The sequence below is a fragment of the Phascolarctos cinereus genome, unplaced genomic scaffold (assembly GCF_003287225.1).
Source record: "Phascolarctos cinereus isolate Bilbo 61053 unplaced genomic scaffold, phaCin_HiC Scaffold_2;HRSCAF=192, whole genome shotgun sequence".
Classification (NCBI taxonomy): domain Eukaryota; kingdom Metazoa; phylum Chordata; class Mammalia; order Diprotodontia; family Phascolarctidae; genus Phascolarctos; species Phascolarctos cinereus.
Genome location: NW_027555625.1, coordinates 301,277,939 through 301,298,313, shown reverse-complemented (window position 1 = coordinate 301,298,313; position 20,375 = coordinate 301,277,939). Strand labels below are relative to the sequence as shown.

General features: G+C 45.9%; 1 protein-coding gene across 1 annotated transcript in view; it reads left to right on the top strand.

Annotated features, from left to right (window-relative positions):
• The window catches only part of CRB2 (crumbs cell polarity complex component 2), a 45,187-nt gene that overhangs the window by 3,153 nt on the left and 21,659 nt on the right, over window positions 1-20,375 (top strand). The window contains exons 2-6 of the mRNA XM_020967580.2: window positions 14,936-15,544; window positions 17,408-17,603; window positions 18,679-18,818; window positions 19,334-19,519; window positions 20,132-20,245. Coding sequence (XP_020823239.1) covers window positions 14,936-15,544; window positions 17,408-17,603; window positions 18,679-18,818; window positions 19,334-19,519; window positions 20,132-20,245 — 1,245 coding nt within the window. The remainder of the gene's footprint in view (window positions 1-14,935; window positions 15,545-17,407; window positions 17,604-18,678; window positions 18,819-19,333; window positions 19,520-20,131; window positions 20,246-20,375) is intronic.

Sequence of the window (20,375 nt, the reverse complement as noted above, 5' to 3'; positions counted from 1 at the left end):
GGGGTTCTGGGAAGCTGAATTTGGAGGCTATCTGTTCATCTCTCTCTGATCATGGGAGGTGAGGGGTATTGGCATTGGGGTAGGCTCTGAACCCTGCGGATGGACCAGCTGATTCCCGCCCTGGTATGATGGATTTTCCAGGATCCCATTCATTTGACCAAGGGCATCTGTCTGCCTAGGCTTTGCCCCTAAATTGGAGCCTTCCAGGTTCTGAGCTGGGGCCTGGGCTCTCTTCCCCAGCAGACTCCTTCCTCCTCCCTCACACTCACCACGGAGGCCTGAACAGTTTCCATGGAGAAGCCCACAGTATTTCTGTAAATCTGCCAGGCCAGGGGAGGATGCCATTACACAATGGGACGTGAGGTCCTTTCACTTCCAATCCCCAATCCCAGGCTCCTGGGGTGAGAAAGTAGGGAAGGAGGATACCAGACTGAGAGGTCGGAGAAAGCAGTTAGTAAAGTTTACCCGAATAGACACAGGGAAGTAGATAACATCCTGGGGGCTTTGGGAGCCCATATTTAGAGCAGGAAGGGATTTTGTATATCTATGTAAATTACTTAACAAAGCACCATGGATATGTGACCACATCTGAGCCTCATAAAACCCTATTTTACAGATAAGGAAACTGAACTGAATTAATGAAAAGGTTTACTATTAATGAAAAGTGCTTACCAGATGCAAAGTACTGTGTTAAGTGTAGGGGATGCGAACAGAAGGTGAAAAAAAGACCTTCCCTGATCTCAGTGAGCTCTGATTCTATGTGGGGAGATAACATCTATAGGAAGTTGCAGTTTCAAGTCAGAGGCAAAGGTCCCATGGTCCTTAGGATGCTGCAGCAAAGCAAGTGATAATGCTTCATCTCTAATGTAATTTTTACCGATAAAATCATACTCATCTCTGACGTTGAACTGTTTGACAGCGCCAAGGACTTTGGTGTTGAGAAGTTTATTTTCTGGGTCTGCAGTAGCTGTGGCTGCTAAGCATGCACCCCCAGCCATATCTCTAGTGCTGAAGGCCACTGATGTCTTCTAATAATGTCATTCGGTTGGCCCAGGCTGCTCCCAGTGGGCCAACTCGCTGTGGTCTCCACTGGACACTACTCAGTCAGATTCAATGTTAAATAACTTGCCTGCAGGGCCACACAGCTAGAAAGTGCCCGAGGCAGGATTTGAATCCATGTTGGCACTATCCCTGGCATCAGGCTGCCCCTACTGAATTGCTTCTACTTTTCCTTGGTTACTCAGGGCCATCAAACTCAATTTCAGTGACTGTCCTGGATTGTAATGGTAGCTCACATATCTAGGTTTACAAAAGGCTTTTCTCCTGACCTCCCTGCAATGTAGGAATTGCAACACTATCTATCTATCTATCTATACATATACATATACATACACATATACATATACATATACGTATACATATACATATACATATACATATACTATACATATACATATACATATACATATACATATACATATACATATACATACACATACACATACACATACACATACACATACACATACACATACATATACATATACATATACATATACATATACATATACATATACATACATATATATGTATGTGTGTATATATATGTATGTATGTATATATAGTATCTGTATATGTATATATGTGCATAGGTACATATATACATATATAATCCCCATTTTACAGAGGGAGAAACAGACTCAGAGAGGGGAATGATTTGACCAAGGTATGCATCCAGTTTGTCCAGGACTTCTGACATCAGAATCAGTACTCTTTCACCTCTCTGGACCACACTGATTCTTTAGAATAGGCTAGTCCCATTTATTCTCATGCAAAATTTCCTGTCTCTTCTTCAATCAATAAATCAACAAGCATTTATTAAGTGCTAAGCACCATGCTGGGAATATAGAGCCAAAAATGAACTAGTATCTTCTTTGAAGGAGTCCCTTGAAATCTATCAAATTTCATTATCTCCTTGCCTCTGTAGGCCTCTCTGTGCCTAGCACTGGTAATGATTGTTGTTCAGTTGTTTTCAGTCATGTCTGACTATTCTTGACCCCGTTGGTGTTTCCTTGGCAAAGATACTGGAGCGGGTTGCCATTTCCTTTTCCAGCTTATTTTACAGGTCAGTAAACCAAGGCAAACAGAGTTAATGACTTGTATCACAGGGCTAGTAAGGGTCTGAGGACAGATTTGAACTCAGGAAGATGAGGCTTCCTGACTTCAGGACTGGTACTCTATACACTGTGCTACCTAACTGCCACTTAGTAAGGATAACCGCTGGTAATAACGGATTGGCTCTGGAGTCAGAGGGCCTGAGTTCAAATCCCTCATTTGACTGCTTACTTCTTGTGTGACCTTACCTCAATGGGCCTCAATTTCTTCATTTGTAAAATGAGGGGATTGGACTAGATGATCTCTGAGCTAGGCCTGTGATCCTATGTAGCAGCTTGACTTCGTCATGTTATGAGGGAGCAGTCCCCTCTGTTTCTCTTCTAACTGCATTCGGGCTTGGAAATAAGCTTTGGATAACAAAACTCATTAGAAGTATGTGCAAACTGTGTGTAAATAGGCTGAGCAGGAAGCTACTGTCTATTTCCAATTATGACCTAGGCTTTAGCATAAAGGATTACAGATTTAGCTGGAAGGACCTCACAGGCAGTCTAGTCCAACCTCCTGAGAGATTAAGTAATTTGTCCAAGATCACACAAGTGGTAAGGGGTCAGGTGTGGGATTGGAACCCAAGTTCTCTGACTTCAGAATCAATGACTTTTTCACTGTATATTGTTGCCTCATTGAAAAGATGTATGATAGGTATTTGAAGAGGATGACCTTGTGGCATTAGAAAGAAAACAGATGGGCAGCTCAGATATTTGGCTGGCATCTTTGAACAGTGAGAGAGAGAGACAGAGAGAGACGGAGACAGAGACAGAGAGAGACAAAGAGAGAGAACTCTAGCATGTGGGATCTTTTATGGAAAATCTATAGGAGAAAATGGATGAGAATTGCATGAAGTAAGAAGTATTGAAAGAAGGAAACAAGCATTTATTAATCACCTACTTTGTGCAAGCATTGTGCTAAAGCACTTTACGAATATTATCTCATTTTGTCCTCACTACAACCCTGAGAGGTAGGTGCTATTCTTATCTAGTTGTGTGACCATGGGCAAGTCACTTACCTCTGTCTTCCTCAGTTTCCTCAACTATAAAAATAGGGATGAGTGTTTGCAGCTGGATTAGAACTCATTTCATGATGTCTCCAGGCCCTGTGCTCTGTCCACTGCTGTAGTGAGTGATCTACAAGAATGATTGGGAGCTTTCGAAGTGGGATGGGCCTTGTGGGTTGACCTTCCTATGAGCAGAGGATTTTAGTGCCTGGACCTGGTAATCTCCATCAGTGGGAGACAGTATGGTTTTACTAGAGACAAGAGGAGCATTGACTCCCAAATCAAGTCCTAGCTTTGTTTCCTACAAGTCATTTAACCTCAGTTTACTTACTGAAGGAAAGGGAAAAACAATCAGAATTGTCCTCTCAGACAGGTTCATTGGGAGGCTCGAAACAGTCAGTGGACCAGTGAGTCCTATATAAATCAGATGGGGTGTGAACTCCCAGTGTTCAGGGGTTCTAGGTGGATGAAGGTGCAGATAGTGGAAGACAGGGAGGGTGAGGTGTTACTGTAATTCCAGAGTAGAGAGAGCACCATGCAAGGCAGGGGCCAAAGGCCTGGATTTTAGTCCTAGCTCTGCTACTAATGTGTGAAAATGGGCAAATCAGTTTCTTGCTCCTTGCCTCATTTTCCTCCTCAGGTGGTTGGATTAAGCCAGGTGTTGGCAACCTTTTAAAAAGAAATTCGTTGACACTCTTTTTTTCTATTGCTATCACTTTCCACTATCTAGCCTCAATTCCCATCCATAGGACCCTCCCTGGAAACAAGTAAAGGTGAGCAAAAAAAAAATCAAATCAAATAGGGCACACTACACCTCACTGTGACTTGTAGTCCACACTCCACTTCCCTTGTCAAGAGGCAGGAGGAGGCTTGCTGAGTCCTCAGCCTTCTGAAGCCACATTTCCCTGCTGTGTTCAGTTCTCAAGTGCTTAGCTGTTGTTTTCCTTTATAGCATTGTGGTCATCCTGTGAATTGTTGGCTCTGTTCATTTCATGCAGCTTCAGTTCATAGAAGTCTTTCCAAGTTTCTCTGAATTCTTCACATCCATCGCTTTTTTATGACACAGTAATACTCCATTGGGCAACTAGATGCCTCAGCAGATACAGCACTGGGCCTGGCATTAGGAAGACCCAAGTTCAAATCCAGCCTCAGAAACCTGTGCGACCCTGAGCAAGTCACTTAAACTCTGTTTGCCTTAATCCACTAGAGCAGGAAATGGCAAACTACTCCAGTATCTTTGCCAAGAAAACCCCAGGGACAGTATAGTCAAACAACAACAATATTATATCCATGTACTGTGATTTGCTCAGCTGCCTCCCAGCTGATGGGCACCCACATTGTTTAAAATTCTTTGCTACTACAAAAGCTCTCCTATGACAATTTTGATGCATATGAGACCTTTTTCTGTCTTTGACTTCCTTGCCTCATGGTGATATCAGAGGATCAAAGGTACACTCCTGTGACTTTTTGAATACAATTCCTAAGTGTTTTCCAGAAGCTGAATCAATTCACAGCCCTTCCAACATTTACCATTTTTATCTTTTGTCATGTTTGGATTAGCAACTTTTAAAAGCAGAAATGCTATTCTTAAAAAATGATTGATAACTTTTGTCTTTACATTGGCAAAAATTTCACCCAGTGTCCCTTCTCTTCTCCTTCCCATAGAGCCATCCTGTATAACAAACAATATTTCTATAAAGAAAAATAAGATTAAAAAAAAACCCCAGCAACACTGATCAATGAATTAAAAGTCTGGAAATATATGCAATAGTGCGCACCCATGGACCACCCACCTCTGCACAGGAGTTGAGGTGAGGGATACCTTCTATCTTTTCTTAGGGGCCATTCTTGTACCTCCTAATTTTGCAGCACTGATTTGAATTCTTTCATAGTTGCTCTTTCCATTTACATTGTTGCATCATATCTACTGTTCTTTTTAATGTTCTTGGGCTACTAATTTTAACTTTTTGAAGAACTGACTTTATTTCATATATATAGATGTAAGAGGCAGCATGGTATGGTAGGCAGAGCATCAGACTTTGGAATTAGGAAGACCTGGGTTCCAATTCTGCCTCAGACACCTGACTGTGTGACCCTGGGCAAGACAATTAAGTTCACTGGGCCTCCATTTCCTCATCTGCAAAATAAGGAATCGTCAATGACCTCTAAGGTCCTTTCTAGTTCTAAATCTTTAAATCTATGATACTATGGCTGCCACTATCACATACCGGCCATATAACCCTGGGCAAGTCACTTAATCTCTCTGATATCTCTTCAAGAAATATTTCAAATTACCAATCAGAGATTAGTTGCCAATCTACGTCAGTGGCAAGTTTATAAGTAGGAGTTGCCAAAGGGTGAAATCACAGATCTAGGCCCCATATTGGTATATTTTAAATTTTATATCAGAGAAGTTTTACATCAACCTTATCTTTCCTGGCTGATATATTTGAGGGACAGTATGGTTTAAATGAAAGAGTGTTGGATTTGGCATCATGAGACCTGAGTTCAAATCCAGTTCTGATATTTAACAGCTGTGTGGGTACATTATTTCCTATTCTGAACTTCAGTTGGGACAGTGTACATAGTAAAACTAGTACTACTTGCCTCATAGAGTTTTTGTGGAGAAAGTGCTTTTTTAAATTGGAAAGAGCTATAGAGTTGGAATTATTATTATAATTCAACTCTTTAAGAGAGCTCTGATTTCACACTCTCTTCATTGACATGGGTCACAATTTCTTCCTTGCTTTGGATGGTTTCATAAGTTGCTGAGGCTGAAAAAGCTCACAAAATATCAGGGTTGGGAGGGACATCGGAGGTCTTTAGTCCAGCCCATATGGTCAGTCAGTCAGTCAACAGGGATTTATTATCAAGCATTTGCTGTGCACCAAGAACTTTGCTAAGTACTGGGGATACATAGAAAGATAGTAACAATCCCTTCCCTCAAAGAGCTCACATTTCAGTGGAGGAGACCAAGGTTATAACTTGGTACATACAAGATATATACGGAGTATATAGGAACTCATCTCAAAGGGAAGGCACCAGCAGCTATGCTGAGGATTGGGAAAACATTTTCCTGCAGAGAGGGTCAATTCTGAGTCTCTAAAATTTTTTTTATGTTTGCATTTCTTTTTTTGGGGGGGTGAAGAGAACAAATTCATTTATTTTTAACATTCATTTAAAAAAAAAACTTAGAGTTCCAAATTCTCTCCAGCCCCTCCCCTCCACCCATTGAGAAGGTAAGCAATATGTCAATTGTACATGCAAAATCATGCAAAACATTATTTCCATATTAGCCATGTCACAAAAAAAGCAAGAAAAGTAAAGTGAAGAAATTATACTTCAATTTGCACTCAGAGTTCATCAGTTTTCTTTCTGGAGGTAGATAGCATTTTTCATCAATTTGTATTGAGTCTTGAAGGAAGCCTGGGAAAGCACAAGGTGGAAGATTAAGGGAAGAAGGTACCTAACAAGTGGTCAGCCAGCCTCCACTTATACACCTCATTATTTTCATTACATTTCATTATAACTCATTACTTTCTTCTATAGCCCATCCCACTCTGGCATAGCTGTGATTATTAGGAAGTAGTTTCCTTACATTGAGCCAGGGGTGGGGAAGCTGCAGCCTCAAGGCCTCATATGTCCTCCTAGGTCCTCAGGTGTGATCTTTTGACTGAGTCCAAGTTTTACAGAACAAATCCTTTTATTAAGGGGACTTTTTCTGTGAAATTTGGATTCAGTGGAAGGGCCAAACTTGAGGACCTAGAGGGGGCCACATGTGGCCTCGAGGCTGCAGGCTCTCCACCCCTGCATTGAGCCCTTATCTACCTTTCTGCAATGTCCGCCCCTTGCTCCTAGCTCTGTACTCTGGGGGCCAAGCAGGAAAAGTCTCTTCCATGGGACAACCTTCAAAGACTTGAAAACTGCTATCATGTCCCCTCCTAAGCCTTCTCTTCTCTAGGCTAAAGTTCTTCAATCCCCTGACTCTCATGTGTCACAGTCTTTGCTTTCACCATTCCTGGATCCTGGTTGGTTTTTAAACCAACGGTCTGTTTTTGGTCATGGGCTTCTTCTCACTGGCTTGTATTCCATTGGCCTGACCAGGGCTACCTTTATTCCTGGGGAAGATATTTTTATAATCTTATTTAATGTATTCACTACAACAGAAAGACCAAACAATCAGTAGTGATTAGCTCCAAAAGCCTTGTGTAGAAGATGCTGATAATGGCCCCCATTCCTATATCTCTTTAAGGTTTTACAGCCCTTTGCTCCTAACAACCAGGTGAGGCAGATAGCTCAAGTACCGTTACCCCTGTTTTACAAGTGGGGAAACTGAGACTCAGAGAGGAGGAGGAGGAACTTGCTCTTTGTAGACAAAATAATAATAGCTTGCATTTGTGTGTCTTATTCCCAAAGAACTTGTGAATGCACTATCTCATTTGTGCCTCAAAACAGTCCTGTGTAATTCAAGTATTATCAATCCTATTTTACAGCTGAGTAAACTAAGGCTAGGTGACCTGCTTAATAGGATCACGTGTAAACTGTTAGGTGTCTGAAACTCAGATCTCTTGACTCCAGGTCCAAGGTGCTTTCCCCCAGACTGTGGAGTAGATGAGGGTTCCCTTCAGATTTAAAACCCTCTGGCCTTTCTGCCTTAGCTCTGGCCTCTAGGCCTCCCCTTCCCCCACCTCAGGCTTTGGGACAGGTTGGGGCTCAGGCCAAGCCCTTCTGCTAATCCTGTGGCCTGCTCAGGTCAGGCAGAATGAGGTGGAGAGGTCACAAGGGATTTGCTAATGTAAGCACATGCAGATCTGTTGTCATGGCAGCAGGCCACCTCCCGATCTGGCCATCCCAGCCGACCAGGGATGCTCCCCCTCTTCCCTCACCCTCCCTCTCCAGCCTCCCCAGCCCTTGGCTCTGAAGTCCAAGCAAACAGCCAGCTTATCTCAGTGTCTCTTCATTTTTGGGAGAAGGAAATGGTGTCCAGGGCCTCTATCCCAGGGCCCCCAGGGACTGGGAGTATAGGGGTAGGGGGCTGAACACAGACCTGAAGTGTTGGGTGTCCATTCTGTTGTTTCACACTCTAAGATAATGCACATAATGAAAGAACTGGTGAGGTTTACTTTAGGGCAGAGAAAACTGAGGAGGGGCAGTATCATTGTCTTCACATATCTGAGAGGCTGTCATGTGGAAGAGGGATTGATTACCCTCCTTCTACTTGACCCCAGAGGCCAGAACTTGGATCAGGGGGTGGGGAAGCTGCAGAAGGCAGCTTTCAGTGTTAGAAGGAAAAACTTTGTAACAGCAATCGGTGGACCAAAATGAGGGCGCTGGACTTGTTTTTGAAAAATATTTTGATAATCGTATTTCAATATCATTGGTTTCCTTGGTAATTTTGTGAATTATAGTTTATGCATTTGAAAATATGATTCTGAAAAGGGACCCATAGACTTCACCAGACAGTATACAAAAAAAGGTTAAGATTCCTTGGACTATAGATGATCCCTAAGAGCCTATGATAGGTGGAAGTTACTGGGGTCAGACCAGCTTAATAAAAGGGAAGACTTCCTAACAATTAGAGCAGTTCAGAATTAGAATGGGCAGGGAATTCAACCTCATTGTCAATCCCTGTTCATGCAGGGCCTGGATGACCCTTTAACATCTCAGTTGTTTAAAGGGGAGTTCCTGCTTGGGATGGGACTAGATAATTTCCAGGGAAGGTCTCTTACAATTCTAAGATTCTATTATCCTATATTCTAAGGTTCCTTCCAGCTCTAACTGCTTTTAATGTCCCTTCCATCTCTAACATTCTGTGTTCTCAGGTCCCTTCAGCTCTAACCTTCTTTGTTCTGAGGTCCTCTTCAGCTATAACATTCTATGCTCTAATGTCCCTTCCAGCTCTAATATCTTATGTTCTAGGGTCATTTTCAGCTCTAGCCTTCCTGTGTTCTATGTTCTAACAGTCTATGTTCTAAGATCTATTCTGGCTCAGAATACAGAATGTATTAGAACAAAGCCTATTTGAATAGATAACGATTAGCTCATATTTACACAGAACTTTAGGTTTACTAAAGCACTTTCCTTACTATGAGGAATTATTTCAGTGTTGTAGTTTAAGAATCCAAGGCTCAGATGGGTTAAGTGACTTGTCTGTGCTCACACAGCTAAGAACTGTGGGAGCTGGCTTTTGAGTTGCCATCTCCTGAATCCCGATTTGGCATTCTTTCCGTAACATCTCCTTGCCTCTTTAGACACTCAATTGATGTGAGGTTCTTTGGAAAGTGGGAAGGGCTGTAGAAATGTCAGATTGTAAGGGCATTATTACTTGCCATTCTGTCTCTCTGTCCCTATTAGGGCATGACCAATCAACCTTCCCTCTCTCCTGTAACACCAAGGGTTCTGCCCCCTACCCTTACTCTCCATTAGTATGAGATGGAGCATGGTTGATAATCCAGGCCCTGGCCTCTGGCCCCTGACCCTCCATTGGAATGAGAAGAGTGGGGGAAGCATCAGAGAGTTATCAGAATGCTAAGGGTTTGAAGTCTGAGGGACCAGGCCCTCTGGTTAATGTCTACATGACATCTCTGGCTGGGGGGTAAGGGCAGGGCAACAGAGCAGAGCTGGTGGGCTGGGGCAGATTGCAGAGGCCTGCTGGTCCATCCGTCCCTTGAAGATACTTGAGCCAGAGGGGAAGAGTCTGGATGCACCTTCTTTCACTGAAGAAGGAGCACTGGAATTGGACTCTTAGGAGACTTGGAGTCTAGTCCTGGCTAGGCCACTAATTATTTTATTGCTTTGAATGAGTCACCTTCCCTTCTCTGGCCTCAGCCTTCTCATCTATAACATGAAGAGATTTGGATCAGATGATTTCTAAAGTTCCTTCCACCTTAAAAAAAAATGGTTGTTCTGTGAGTATAACTCTCTGCTCTCCAGGGCTCCACTCAAGGTTTGGGAGCTCTTTCTGGGTCCTAGGGAACTGGACCAGGATCCTGGCTCATCTCTGAGCCTTCAGCAATGTTAGCCCCCAGGAAGGAGTCCCAGCAATCCCTCCTCTCACCTCCAGCCTATGGGAAAGGCTGCCTCATCTCTCCTAGGAAGTCAGAACTCTAGACTGGGGGATGGGGAAGAGCAGCTTCTGTGGTATGCCCAGCAGTTCAGCAACGTCAGCTCTTTCCTCCCTCCATGCCAGGCACTCAGGCAGAAAACGAGGGCCTGGAATTCAGGGCAGAGAGGGGGAGGCAGAAAGGGAGAAGGGAAGACAGTCCCAGGGTGGAAGTCTGGAGCAGTTGGTCCTGGAGCAGAGTAGAGAAGAGTTCAGGAATGGGAGGCAGGAAATCTGGGCTCTGGTCCCAAGTCTAAGTCATTTCCCTTTCCTGGGCCTCAGTTTCCTTATCTGAAAAATGGGGATAATAAGCCCTGTCTTGTCTCCCTCCTGGGAATATTATGAACATCTAATGAGATGACAACTGGAAAAGAAAGAATCAGAACAGGTCCTGTTTCTATAGCTTTTAACACTTCATATAGCATTTCCCTTACATTACGCCTATGAGGTCAGTAGTGTAAGGGATGTCAAACCCGTTTGGCAGATGGGAAAACTGACAAAGGTCAAGTAACTTGCCAAAGGTCACACAGCTAAGCTAACATAAATTGGAATTAGAACCCAGGTCTCCTGTCTTCCAATCCACTGCTCTTTCTACACCCTCAATCCCCCTGCTTCTCCTAGATCAGTCAGCCAAACACAAGCCATTAGCAGAATGGAGAGCCATGTGCCGATTAAGAGTTGGCAATTAGTGCTCTCACGTGACAAAATTAACATTCAGCTTGGAAACCGAGGTAAAGTATCAAATTATTGTCCAAGAAATGAGAACTTCCCTGCATAGGGAACTCAGAAGTGGACAAACCCCCAAGAGAGGGAAATCTGAAGTGAGCTGTGCCCATTGCAGAGAGGGAACCATTCCCAGGATGGACCTGCTGCATGGGGTTGGGAGGGCAGGGGAGGAAGGCTCTCGGGCAGTCTTGGCTTGTGAGATACAGGAGAAAGATGCTTGGCTTTGGAGGCTAAAGATCTGGGTTCATATCATCCCACCGGCACTACTTACATAACCTTGGGCACTTTGCTTAAGCCTCCTGGGCCTCAGTTTACTCCTCTGTAAAATAAGGGAGGTGGACTGGATGACCTCTGATGCCCCTTTCAGCTCCAGACCTAGGATCTTAAGAACCAGCTGTGCTTCTGCTTCCTAGCTGTGTTCAGTAGACATCCTTGCATGATCTACTTCATAAGACTCTGGTGGGGAAAACCCCTTTATAATGTTTTGAATGCTAGAGAAGTTGGAGTTATTATTATTATTTCTCTTTGTGGAAGTAGGAGAACTGGCAACTCTATCTCTCTATGAAATTGGAGATCCTTTCTGTCTGGACTCCTCTGCTGCTCTCTTGAGGGTCCGGGGCGGCTCCTGGCAGGAGACAGAGCTTCAAAGTCAGAGGCCTGTCTCTTAGGGTCAACCCGAAGGCCTCCCCTCACTCCCTCCCCTTCCCAGGGCCTCACAGGAGGCTCCTGGAGGAACTAGTGTGTCCAGGGAGGAAGGAGGGAGGCTGTTCACATCCACGACTACAAAAATCCCCCTCGAAAGTCCATCCCAGACTCCTTCCCCCTTATCCCACATAGAAAGCCAGGACCTGGGTGGGGGGTCAGGAGCAAAGTCCATGAGGGAATCATGATAGTAATAGCTAACACTTGTATAGTGCTTTGAGGCTTACAAAGCACTTTACAAGTACAGACATTGAGACTTTCCCCACCTTGTTTTGTTATATCATAGAAACCTCTGCATAAGAAACTAAATGGGAATTTTTGGGAGTTCTGTGGAAGCCACAGATAACATGGAAAGACCAGTAGATGACACAGAAAAAGTTTAGAAACACAGAAATGCATAGAATAAATGTATAGTATTGTATTATGTCAACTTATGTTATCTTTTTAAAAAAACATTTAATTTTAAATTTTATTTATTTATTTTAGGCAATTGGGGTTAAGTGACTTGCCCAGGGTCACACAGCTATTAAGTGTCAAGTGTTTGGTCTGAGGTTGCATTTGAACTCAGGTCCAGTGCTCTATCCACTGTGACACCTAGCTGCCCTGATATGTTATCTTTTTTTTTTTTTTTTGGCTAGGCAATGGGGTTAAGTGACTTGCCTAGGGTCACACAGCTAAGTAAGTGTTATGTGTCTGAGGCCGGATTTGAACTCAGGTCCTCCTGAATCCAGGGCCGGTGCTCTATCCACTATGCCACCTAGCTGCCCCCCTATGTTATTTTTTAATTACCATAATAATTCAGACTTCTTCTCTGGTACAAAGGGAACACCAAAAAATTTTATGTGAATTTTCCATATCATGGGGGCACAGTCCCTCTGACCCCCTCCATATGGAAGAGATAACTGTACTATTTCTTTTTATCCTTACAACAACCCTTGGACATAGGTACTGTTACAAGCCCATTTTATAGATGAGAAAACTGAGGTAGACAGAGGTTAAATGACTTTTCTAAGGTCATACAACTAGTAAGTCTTTGAGACAGGATTTTAATTTATATTTTCCTAACTCCAGGTCCAGTTTTTCTATTAACTTTGGAGCTGGAGGGTATCTTAGAGCCAACAAGTTTGCCATCCTCATTTTAAAGATGAGGAAACTGAGGCACAGAGAGAAGTTAAGTGATTTGCCCACGTTCACCCAACTAGTAGATGTCTGAGGCTGGATCTGAATTCAGGTCCTCTTGATTCCAAGTCCAGGACTCTATCCACTACCCTATGTTACATCTAGAACTCTGTGGCCCCTCAGAGACAATCTTATTTACAGCCCCTTCACTTTATTTTTTAAAATTTATTTTCATTTATTTGGGGTTTTTTTTTTTTGCCCCTTTACTTTATATGGGAGCTTGGGGATGTGGATGTGGCCCAGTTCCTCCTTAACTCTGTGATCCTTTTAAGACTCTGAAATTTATTTATCCCTTTATCCTATCTTGTTCTGGGATTGAGATCCCATTTTTGGGGACAGAAATTATTGGTCCTGCTTCAGGTCTGGGATATGATAATAATGGCTAGAGGGGAGCTAGGTGGCTCAGTGGATAGAGCACTGGGCCTGGAGTCAGGAAGACCTGAGTTCAAATACAGCCCCAGATACTTACTAGCTGTGTGACCCTGGGCAAGTCACTTAATCCTGTTTGCCTCAGTTTCCTCCTCTGTAAAATGAGGCAGAAAAGGCAATGGCAAAACACTCCAGTATCTTTGCCAAGAAAACCCCAAATAGAGTCCTGAAGATTTGGGTATGACTGAAATGACTTGAACAACAAATCTGTATGCAACACAGTGGACCTTTTACAAAGGAATATTCACTTCAAAATGTATAATCACAAATACACAGACTTACTCCTGAACAAAAAATAATAGCTAGAGGTTATAAAATAGTCTACAGGCGTCTCCTCTTTTGATCATCAGAAAAACTCTTGTGACGTTGGTATTATAGGTATTACTGTCTCCATTTTACAGATGAGAAAATTGAGGCTTAGAGATTTTAAGTGAATTGGTCGAGACAACATGGCCAATGAGTGCCTGAGGCAGGATTTGAACCCAGTTCTTCCTGGCTTTTAGTCCAGTATACCACATTCCCTACAATTGCTCTGGAGCAGGTATTGGCTCTGCACTGGGGTTTTGCTCTGGGGTTTAAATGATCCTTGTCCTGCCCCACATTTGAAGTGTAGATACACCTGGTCCTATCCCAGTTTTGGAGTGTAGACAATCTCAGGTCTTCCTTATCCTGCTCATTTTTTGTAGTGTATACACATTTTGTCCTGTCTTAACTCTGGCTTGTAGATATTTCTGCCCTGCTCATGCCCTGGTATTTATAAAATAATAGACCACGAGATTTCCTGAAGCTCCTGAGGTGTACAGAGCTCTGCTAGGCCCTGGGGGAAGTACAGAGTCTAAATCCCAGAGGCCCTAGCCCCATGGAGCTTACAGTCTAATTGAAAAAAATAAGGCACAGGTACAGATAGCAATAATTCACAATTCCATGATATGTCAGTCCGCTTGGGAGGTGCAGAATAAAATGCTTATGTGAGGACCAAGCCTGAAGGTTGTCACGGACCAGGATCCCTTGATAGTTTGATGGAAAAGGTGATACTTGATTTGAATTCTAAAGGTCTGGGAGCGGTTCAACAGGCAAAGAAGGGGAGGAAGGGAATTCTGAGCTGAGGGGACAAGGAGAGCAAAGACAAAGGCGGGAAAGCACAGGGTGTCTTTGAGGAGACAGAATTTTTTGCTTTGTTTGGAGTATGGAATGGGTAGCGAAGGTAGGGTGGCTCCAGCTTATGAAAGGCCTTGAATGCCAGACAGGGAGATTGGAACTTTATTCTGCTGGCAGTGGGGACTCCCCAGATCTGTGTGGAACAATGCTGAGTTTTGTGGTCGTGTAAAGGATGGGTGGGAGGTGAGGAGGGATTAGAGGACAGAAGGATTCTGGGGGTGGGGAAGTGCTAAGCTTAGGGACCCCTTGGCCCAGCTGTGGATTTGAACACAGCCCAGCCTGACCCATCTTTGCGGCTGCCAAAGCCTGACGTCAGGGTGAGGGGTTATGGGAGCCAGTTGTGAACCCTGACTCTTATTTCCTGTGGCCATGGGCAAGTCACAGTCCTCTCAAGGCCTCAGTTCCCAGTGCACTTAGTGATCTCGAAGGCCTCTTCCCTCTCTGATACATAGTTTTCTCTCTCTACTCTGCAGGAACCTGGTCCTCTCCAGGCCCCAGTGGCTGTGCTCCAGACCCTTGCACCCACGGGGGCACCTGCCAGAACACTAGTAGTGGTGGCTTCCTGTGTGTCTGTCCCACGGAGCCTGTGGCCTATGTAGGGACCTTCTGTGAGAAGCTCTATTATGCCTGCTCTGAGCAGGTCTGCCCCGAGAACCAGATTTGCCATGCAGCCCTAGGGGTTTTGAATCACACCTGTCACTGTCCTCCTGGCTTCTGGGGTCCCAACTGCAGCTTGATAGACTGTGGGGAGGATGGCTGTCTTGGGAATTGTGCTGCACAGCCTTGCCATCATGGGGCCACCTGCCTCGCAGCAGGGGCCGGCTTTGCTTGCCTCTGTCCTCCAGGATGGACTGGTCCTCTGTGTGAGGAAGATGTAGATGAGTGCATGTCAGGCCCCTGCCAGAATGGGGCTCTCTGTGTGGACGGTCCAGGTGGCTTCCTGTGCTACTGTGTGCCAGGCTTCCAAGGCCCACGCTGTGAGCTGGACATCGATGAGTGTGCATCCAGGCCCTGTAAGCATGAGGCATCCTGTGTCAATCGTGTGGATGGCTATCGGTGCCTATGTTCCCCTGGCTACACAGGTGAGACCTGGCCCACCCCTGGGACCCAGCCCAGTGGGAGGGGAGCTGGAGTATAGGCACCCTCTCCAGGGCAGGGGGACAGGGGGCCACCCCAGAGGCAGGAAGAGAGGTACCCACCCCAGGGACAAGGGAAAAGGGACCATTCCAGGCAATTCCAGGGGAAGGGCCTGAACAGAAAGGTTCCAGAGGAAGCCTCATCTGCTTTCTGCATAAGAGGAAAAGGGGGATCAGAGAGGGGAATTGAAGTAAAACTCATGAGCTTCAGAACTAGTAGGGGTCTTACAGACCATCCAAGCCAACCCCCTCAATGTGCAGAGGGGAAAATTCAGGCCCAGAGAAGGGGATCAACTCAACGAAAGTGGCACAGTTAACAAATAGTTGAGCAGGGAAGACACCAGAGAAAGGGGGGTTTGTGGCGGGTCTTCAGAGCTCCCTGGCCCTATCTCTGTAGAATGAGTCCTTTTGAAAGATGGGGAGTCTGTGTGTGTGTGTGTCTGTGTGTATTTGTGTATGTCTGTAGGTATGTATGTGTGTGTATTTGCATGTGACCATATGTGTATACCCCTGTGCACATCAGTGAAAGCACAGAAAAAACATGCATCCATAAGTATGTTTGTGTATGTATAAATGTGTTTGTGTGTGTGTGTCTCTGAGTGTGCACATGGCTGTGTACGTGTGAGACAGTGAGGCTGATTCTTCTTGCATGGGTGACTCAGAGGGTCTTGGTCTCAGTGGTTGTGCCCTTTCCCCTCCTCTTCCTCCTCTTCTTCTTCTTCCATTTCCCCCCTCCCTTCTCTTCCCTCCTCTCTCCCTTTCCTCTTTCCTACCCCTCCTTCAACTCCCCTCCCCAGGCAGGGCAGTGAGGCCTGGAATTCAGGCCAGCTCCCTCCCCTAGCACCGACAGGCACGGGAGCCTGAGGAGCTGGGGGCCTGCCAGGATGTGCCTGGGGAGGAATTTGGGGTCACCAGGTGGGAGGAGCAGTGGGCAACTCCTTCACTGAGTCATAGACTCTGGAAGCCTTCCTTGGGGGCGTGGGCAGAGCCTCCCAGCAGCAGTGGGGGTGGAGTGGGGGAGGGCTGTGTAGGGATAGAGCCTGGTATAATGCAATGAGGAGATTGAGAATCCGAGGACCTGGGTTCACTTCCCTGCTTGACCATTTGTTAACTGTGTGACTTCAGTTGAGTTAATCCCCTTCTCTGGGCCTGAATTCTCCCCTCTATAAATTGAGGGGGTTGGCTTGGATGGTCTGTAAGGCCCATTCTAGTTCTGAAGCTCATGAGTTTTAATTCAATTCCCCTCTCTGATCCTCACTTTCCTCTGATTTAGGAAACAACCCACCTCACAAAATTATTAAGAAAATACTTTGTGAACTCTAAATGTCTATATGTATATAGAAGGGTTCACTAACCTGTCCTCATGGCCCTCATTCTAATGCTGGGTGCCGTACTTTGGCCCCTCATCACTTGGGCAGAGGCTACCTGGGATCTTGAAATTGCTGAAGGTGGGGTTTGGGGCCTTGGAAATCAAGGAAAGCACCCACAATCTCTGGGTTAGCACTGAGTCCTGAGTCCTGAGTCCTGCTCTGGGTCTTCAGGAGCCACACTGGGATAAAGGAGTCCAGTGGGAAACCTGTGAAATCCCATATACTCACTCTAATCTCTCTCTCTCTCTCTCTCTCTCTCTCTCTCTCTCTCTCTCTCTCTCTCTCTCTCTCTCTCCCTCCCTCCCTCCCTCCCTCCTTCTCACTCCTTCTCCCTCTCTCCCTCCCTCCCTCCTTTCTCTCTCTCTCTCTTTCTTCCCAATCTCTTTTTCTCTATCCCTCTTTCTCCCCATCCTGGTTTCACTTCAACTCTTTGTCTTAGGACTGAACTGTGAGACAGAAATAGATGAATGTGAATCCGATCCCTGCCAGAATGGGGGTTCCTGCCTGGAGGGTGTCGGCTCCTACCAATGTCTTTGTTCCCCCGGCTACACTGGACATAACTGCCAGGTGGACATTGATGAGTGTGAGAGCCAGCCTTGTGCCAATGGAGGCATATGCCACAACTTCATTGATAGGTGAGAGCCCTGGGGAAGGACCAGCCCTGGGGACAGGCTGACAGGCAGGCTGACCTTAGGCCACTCCTGGGACCTGTGAGGAGAGACCAAACAAGAGGGTGGGGTCCCAGCCCTTCAGCAGCTCGGAGTCTGAGGTCTGACGCTCTTCAGAAACCCTCAGGGGGAGGGAGAAGGGCAGTCCCTGATTTCAAAAAGTCCATGGTCCGAGGCTGATGGAGGAAGGCCGAAAGCTTAATTCACCAGTCATGTGAAGCATCTACAATACCTAAGGCCTGGTTCTTAGAGCAAGGGAACATAGAAATCCTCAATGAGAGCTGCTCCCGGCCCTCACCAAGTCTGTGCTCTAGCAAGGGAGTTGGGATACACACATAAGGTTTTTGGCAGGGACCAGAACAGGGATTTCAGGAATGCAGGGAACTTCCTGTGAGGAAGCTCTCTACCTCTGCAGCCCACAGCCTGGTCTGCAGCTTACAGGTCCAGAGAATTGCTCTGGCTCCAATATGTAAGATGATTTGTCCAGGATCGCTCAGGATGTGCCCCGAGGACTCAAACCAAGGCCTCCCTCCTTCTGAGTCCAGCTCACTCACCACCACACCTCACGTACTCAGAATTTACGAAGTGAAATGATAAAACGAAGGTAAATCAACTTCGTACAGACTGCATACAACAGCCTGGTACAGGAGACCTACACCCCTAGATTTTGCGGGTTTGAGTCCTGGCCTTGCTGCTAATTCATTTTGTGACCTTGGGCAAACCCACCTCATCTCTCCTGGCCTCGGTTTCCTCCTCTGTGAAATGGAGCAGGGGATGGAGGTTGACTAGATGATTTCTAAGGCTTCTTCCAGCTTTTAGTTCACAGAAATTGGATTCTGTGATTGTGCTAGTAGCTTGCTGTGTGACATTAAGCAAGCTGCTTCCTCTCTGTGGTCTGAGTTTTCCCCTTGGAAAAATGACGGGATTAGACTAGTTTGCCACTCGGCTCTGGCGGAGTTGAATGTGGGATGGAACTGTGGAGTGTCAGAGTGCTTGTCAGCCTCTGGGGATCTGTGACCCCTGGATGCTGGGTCTGTCCCAGGTTCCAGTGTAACTGCAGTGGGACTGGCTTCGAGGGTGCTCTCTGTGAGGTGGAAGTACTGGAGTGCCTGTCCAATCCATGTCTGCACAATGCCACCTGTCTGGATGGGCTGAGCAACTATACTTGTGTCTGCCTGCCAGGTATGTGTGTGTGTGTGTATGTGTGTGTGTATGTGCGTGCGCACATACTGGTGTGTCCATGTTTATCCCAATCCCCCCCTCCCACCTCTCCCCAATCAGCATTTCCAGTTCATCTTGGCCAACAGGTCCTCATTAGCCCCATCAGCTTTCTAAAGGTTCTCACGTGCAATGTTGTTCAAAAACTCAGCATAGCCTAGTACAAAGACCTCAGAAGTCAGGGCACTTGTATGAGAGTGTTGCCTTTCCTACCTGTCTGACTTTGGGTAAGTCACTTCTCCCTAGATCTTGGTTTCCCATCCTGTTACGTTAAGTGGTCTCTAATTAACTTTCTAGTTTGGAATTCCATGAACAATGTGCGCGCACACAAGCATTCATATGTACAGCCCATGGACATGTCTGTATGAATAAGGGAAATTTTGCTTGTGTATATATTTGTGGCATGTGTGTGTGTGTTTGTGTAAATCCATGAGGGTGTCGGTATGTAGATATCTCTGTGGGTACTGCCCCTGCCCCAGGTTACCATGGAGAGCACTGTGAGATGGATGAGGACGAGTGTGGGGGGGCCCCTGCCTCCATGGGGGCCTTTGTTTCCAGCGATCCAATCAAGTCACTCTACGGGGGAGCCCAACCTGTCTTTCCTGGGACCTTCAGCTACAGCTCAGCGGCTGGCTTTATGTGCCAATGTCTTCCTGGCTTCACAGGTGAGTGGGACTTGGGGAGCCCCCCTCCCTATTCTCCCCATCTGTCTGGCCCTATTCCCTGGAATGTCTGACTGAGGACTTGAGAGATAGTATGCTAGGGAGGAGGGTTTCAGTGGTGGAATAAAGCTTGTAGTGGGTGTCAGGAGACTAGGTTCCAGTCCAAGCTTGAGTGCCTACTGAGTGATTGCTGGCTGCAGGCATGCTCTGAGCCTTCAGGTATCAGGGAGGCATTGAACCAGACTGTGTATACTACAATGGGAAAAGCACTGAATTTGGCATCAGAGGACCTAGGTGCAAATCCAGTTTGCATCAGTTCATACATGTCTTCTCATGCTTTTCTGTATTCTTCATGCATGTTGTTTCTTATTGCTATTTACTAGCTGGGTGACTTTGGACACCTCTCAGTGCCTCATTTTCCTTATATGTAAAATGAAAGGATTAGAATAGATCTCTCTAGGATCTTATCCTCTGATCCTCAGCCTCTCAGCCCTGGTACCCATACAGCTCATGAGGGAGGTCCCAATCTAAGGCATGTCATGGGCATATGGAAGGAAGTTGCTTCGCTCTCTTTTTCTGGGGCTGACTGAAGACTCTCGACTGCTCTGCTTGCAGGGGACAATTGCTCCGTGGATGTGAATGAGTGTGAGTCCCAACCCTGCCTGAACGGAGGGACCTGTGAGGACCTTCCCAACAGCTTCCAGTGCCACTGCCTGGCAGGGTACACAGGTGCTTGATGAGGGGATGGGAGGAGGGTTTTGGGGTGTGGTGGGGGTCATTAGTATGTGGGCCCTAGTGTCTCACCCCTTCTTCTCTGAGGAGGAGGTATGCGGTTCAGGAAGGGAGCCCCACACTGTTC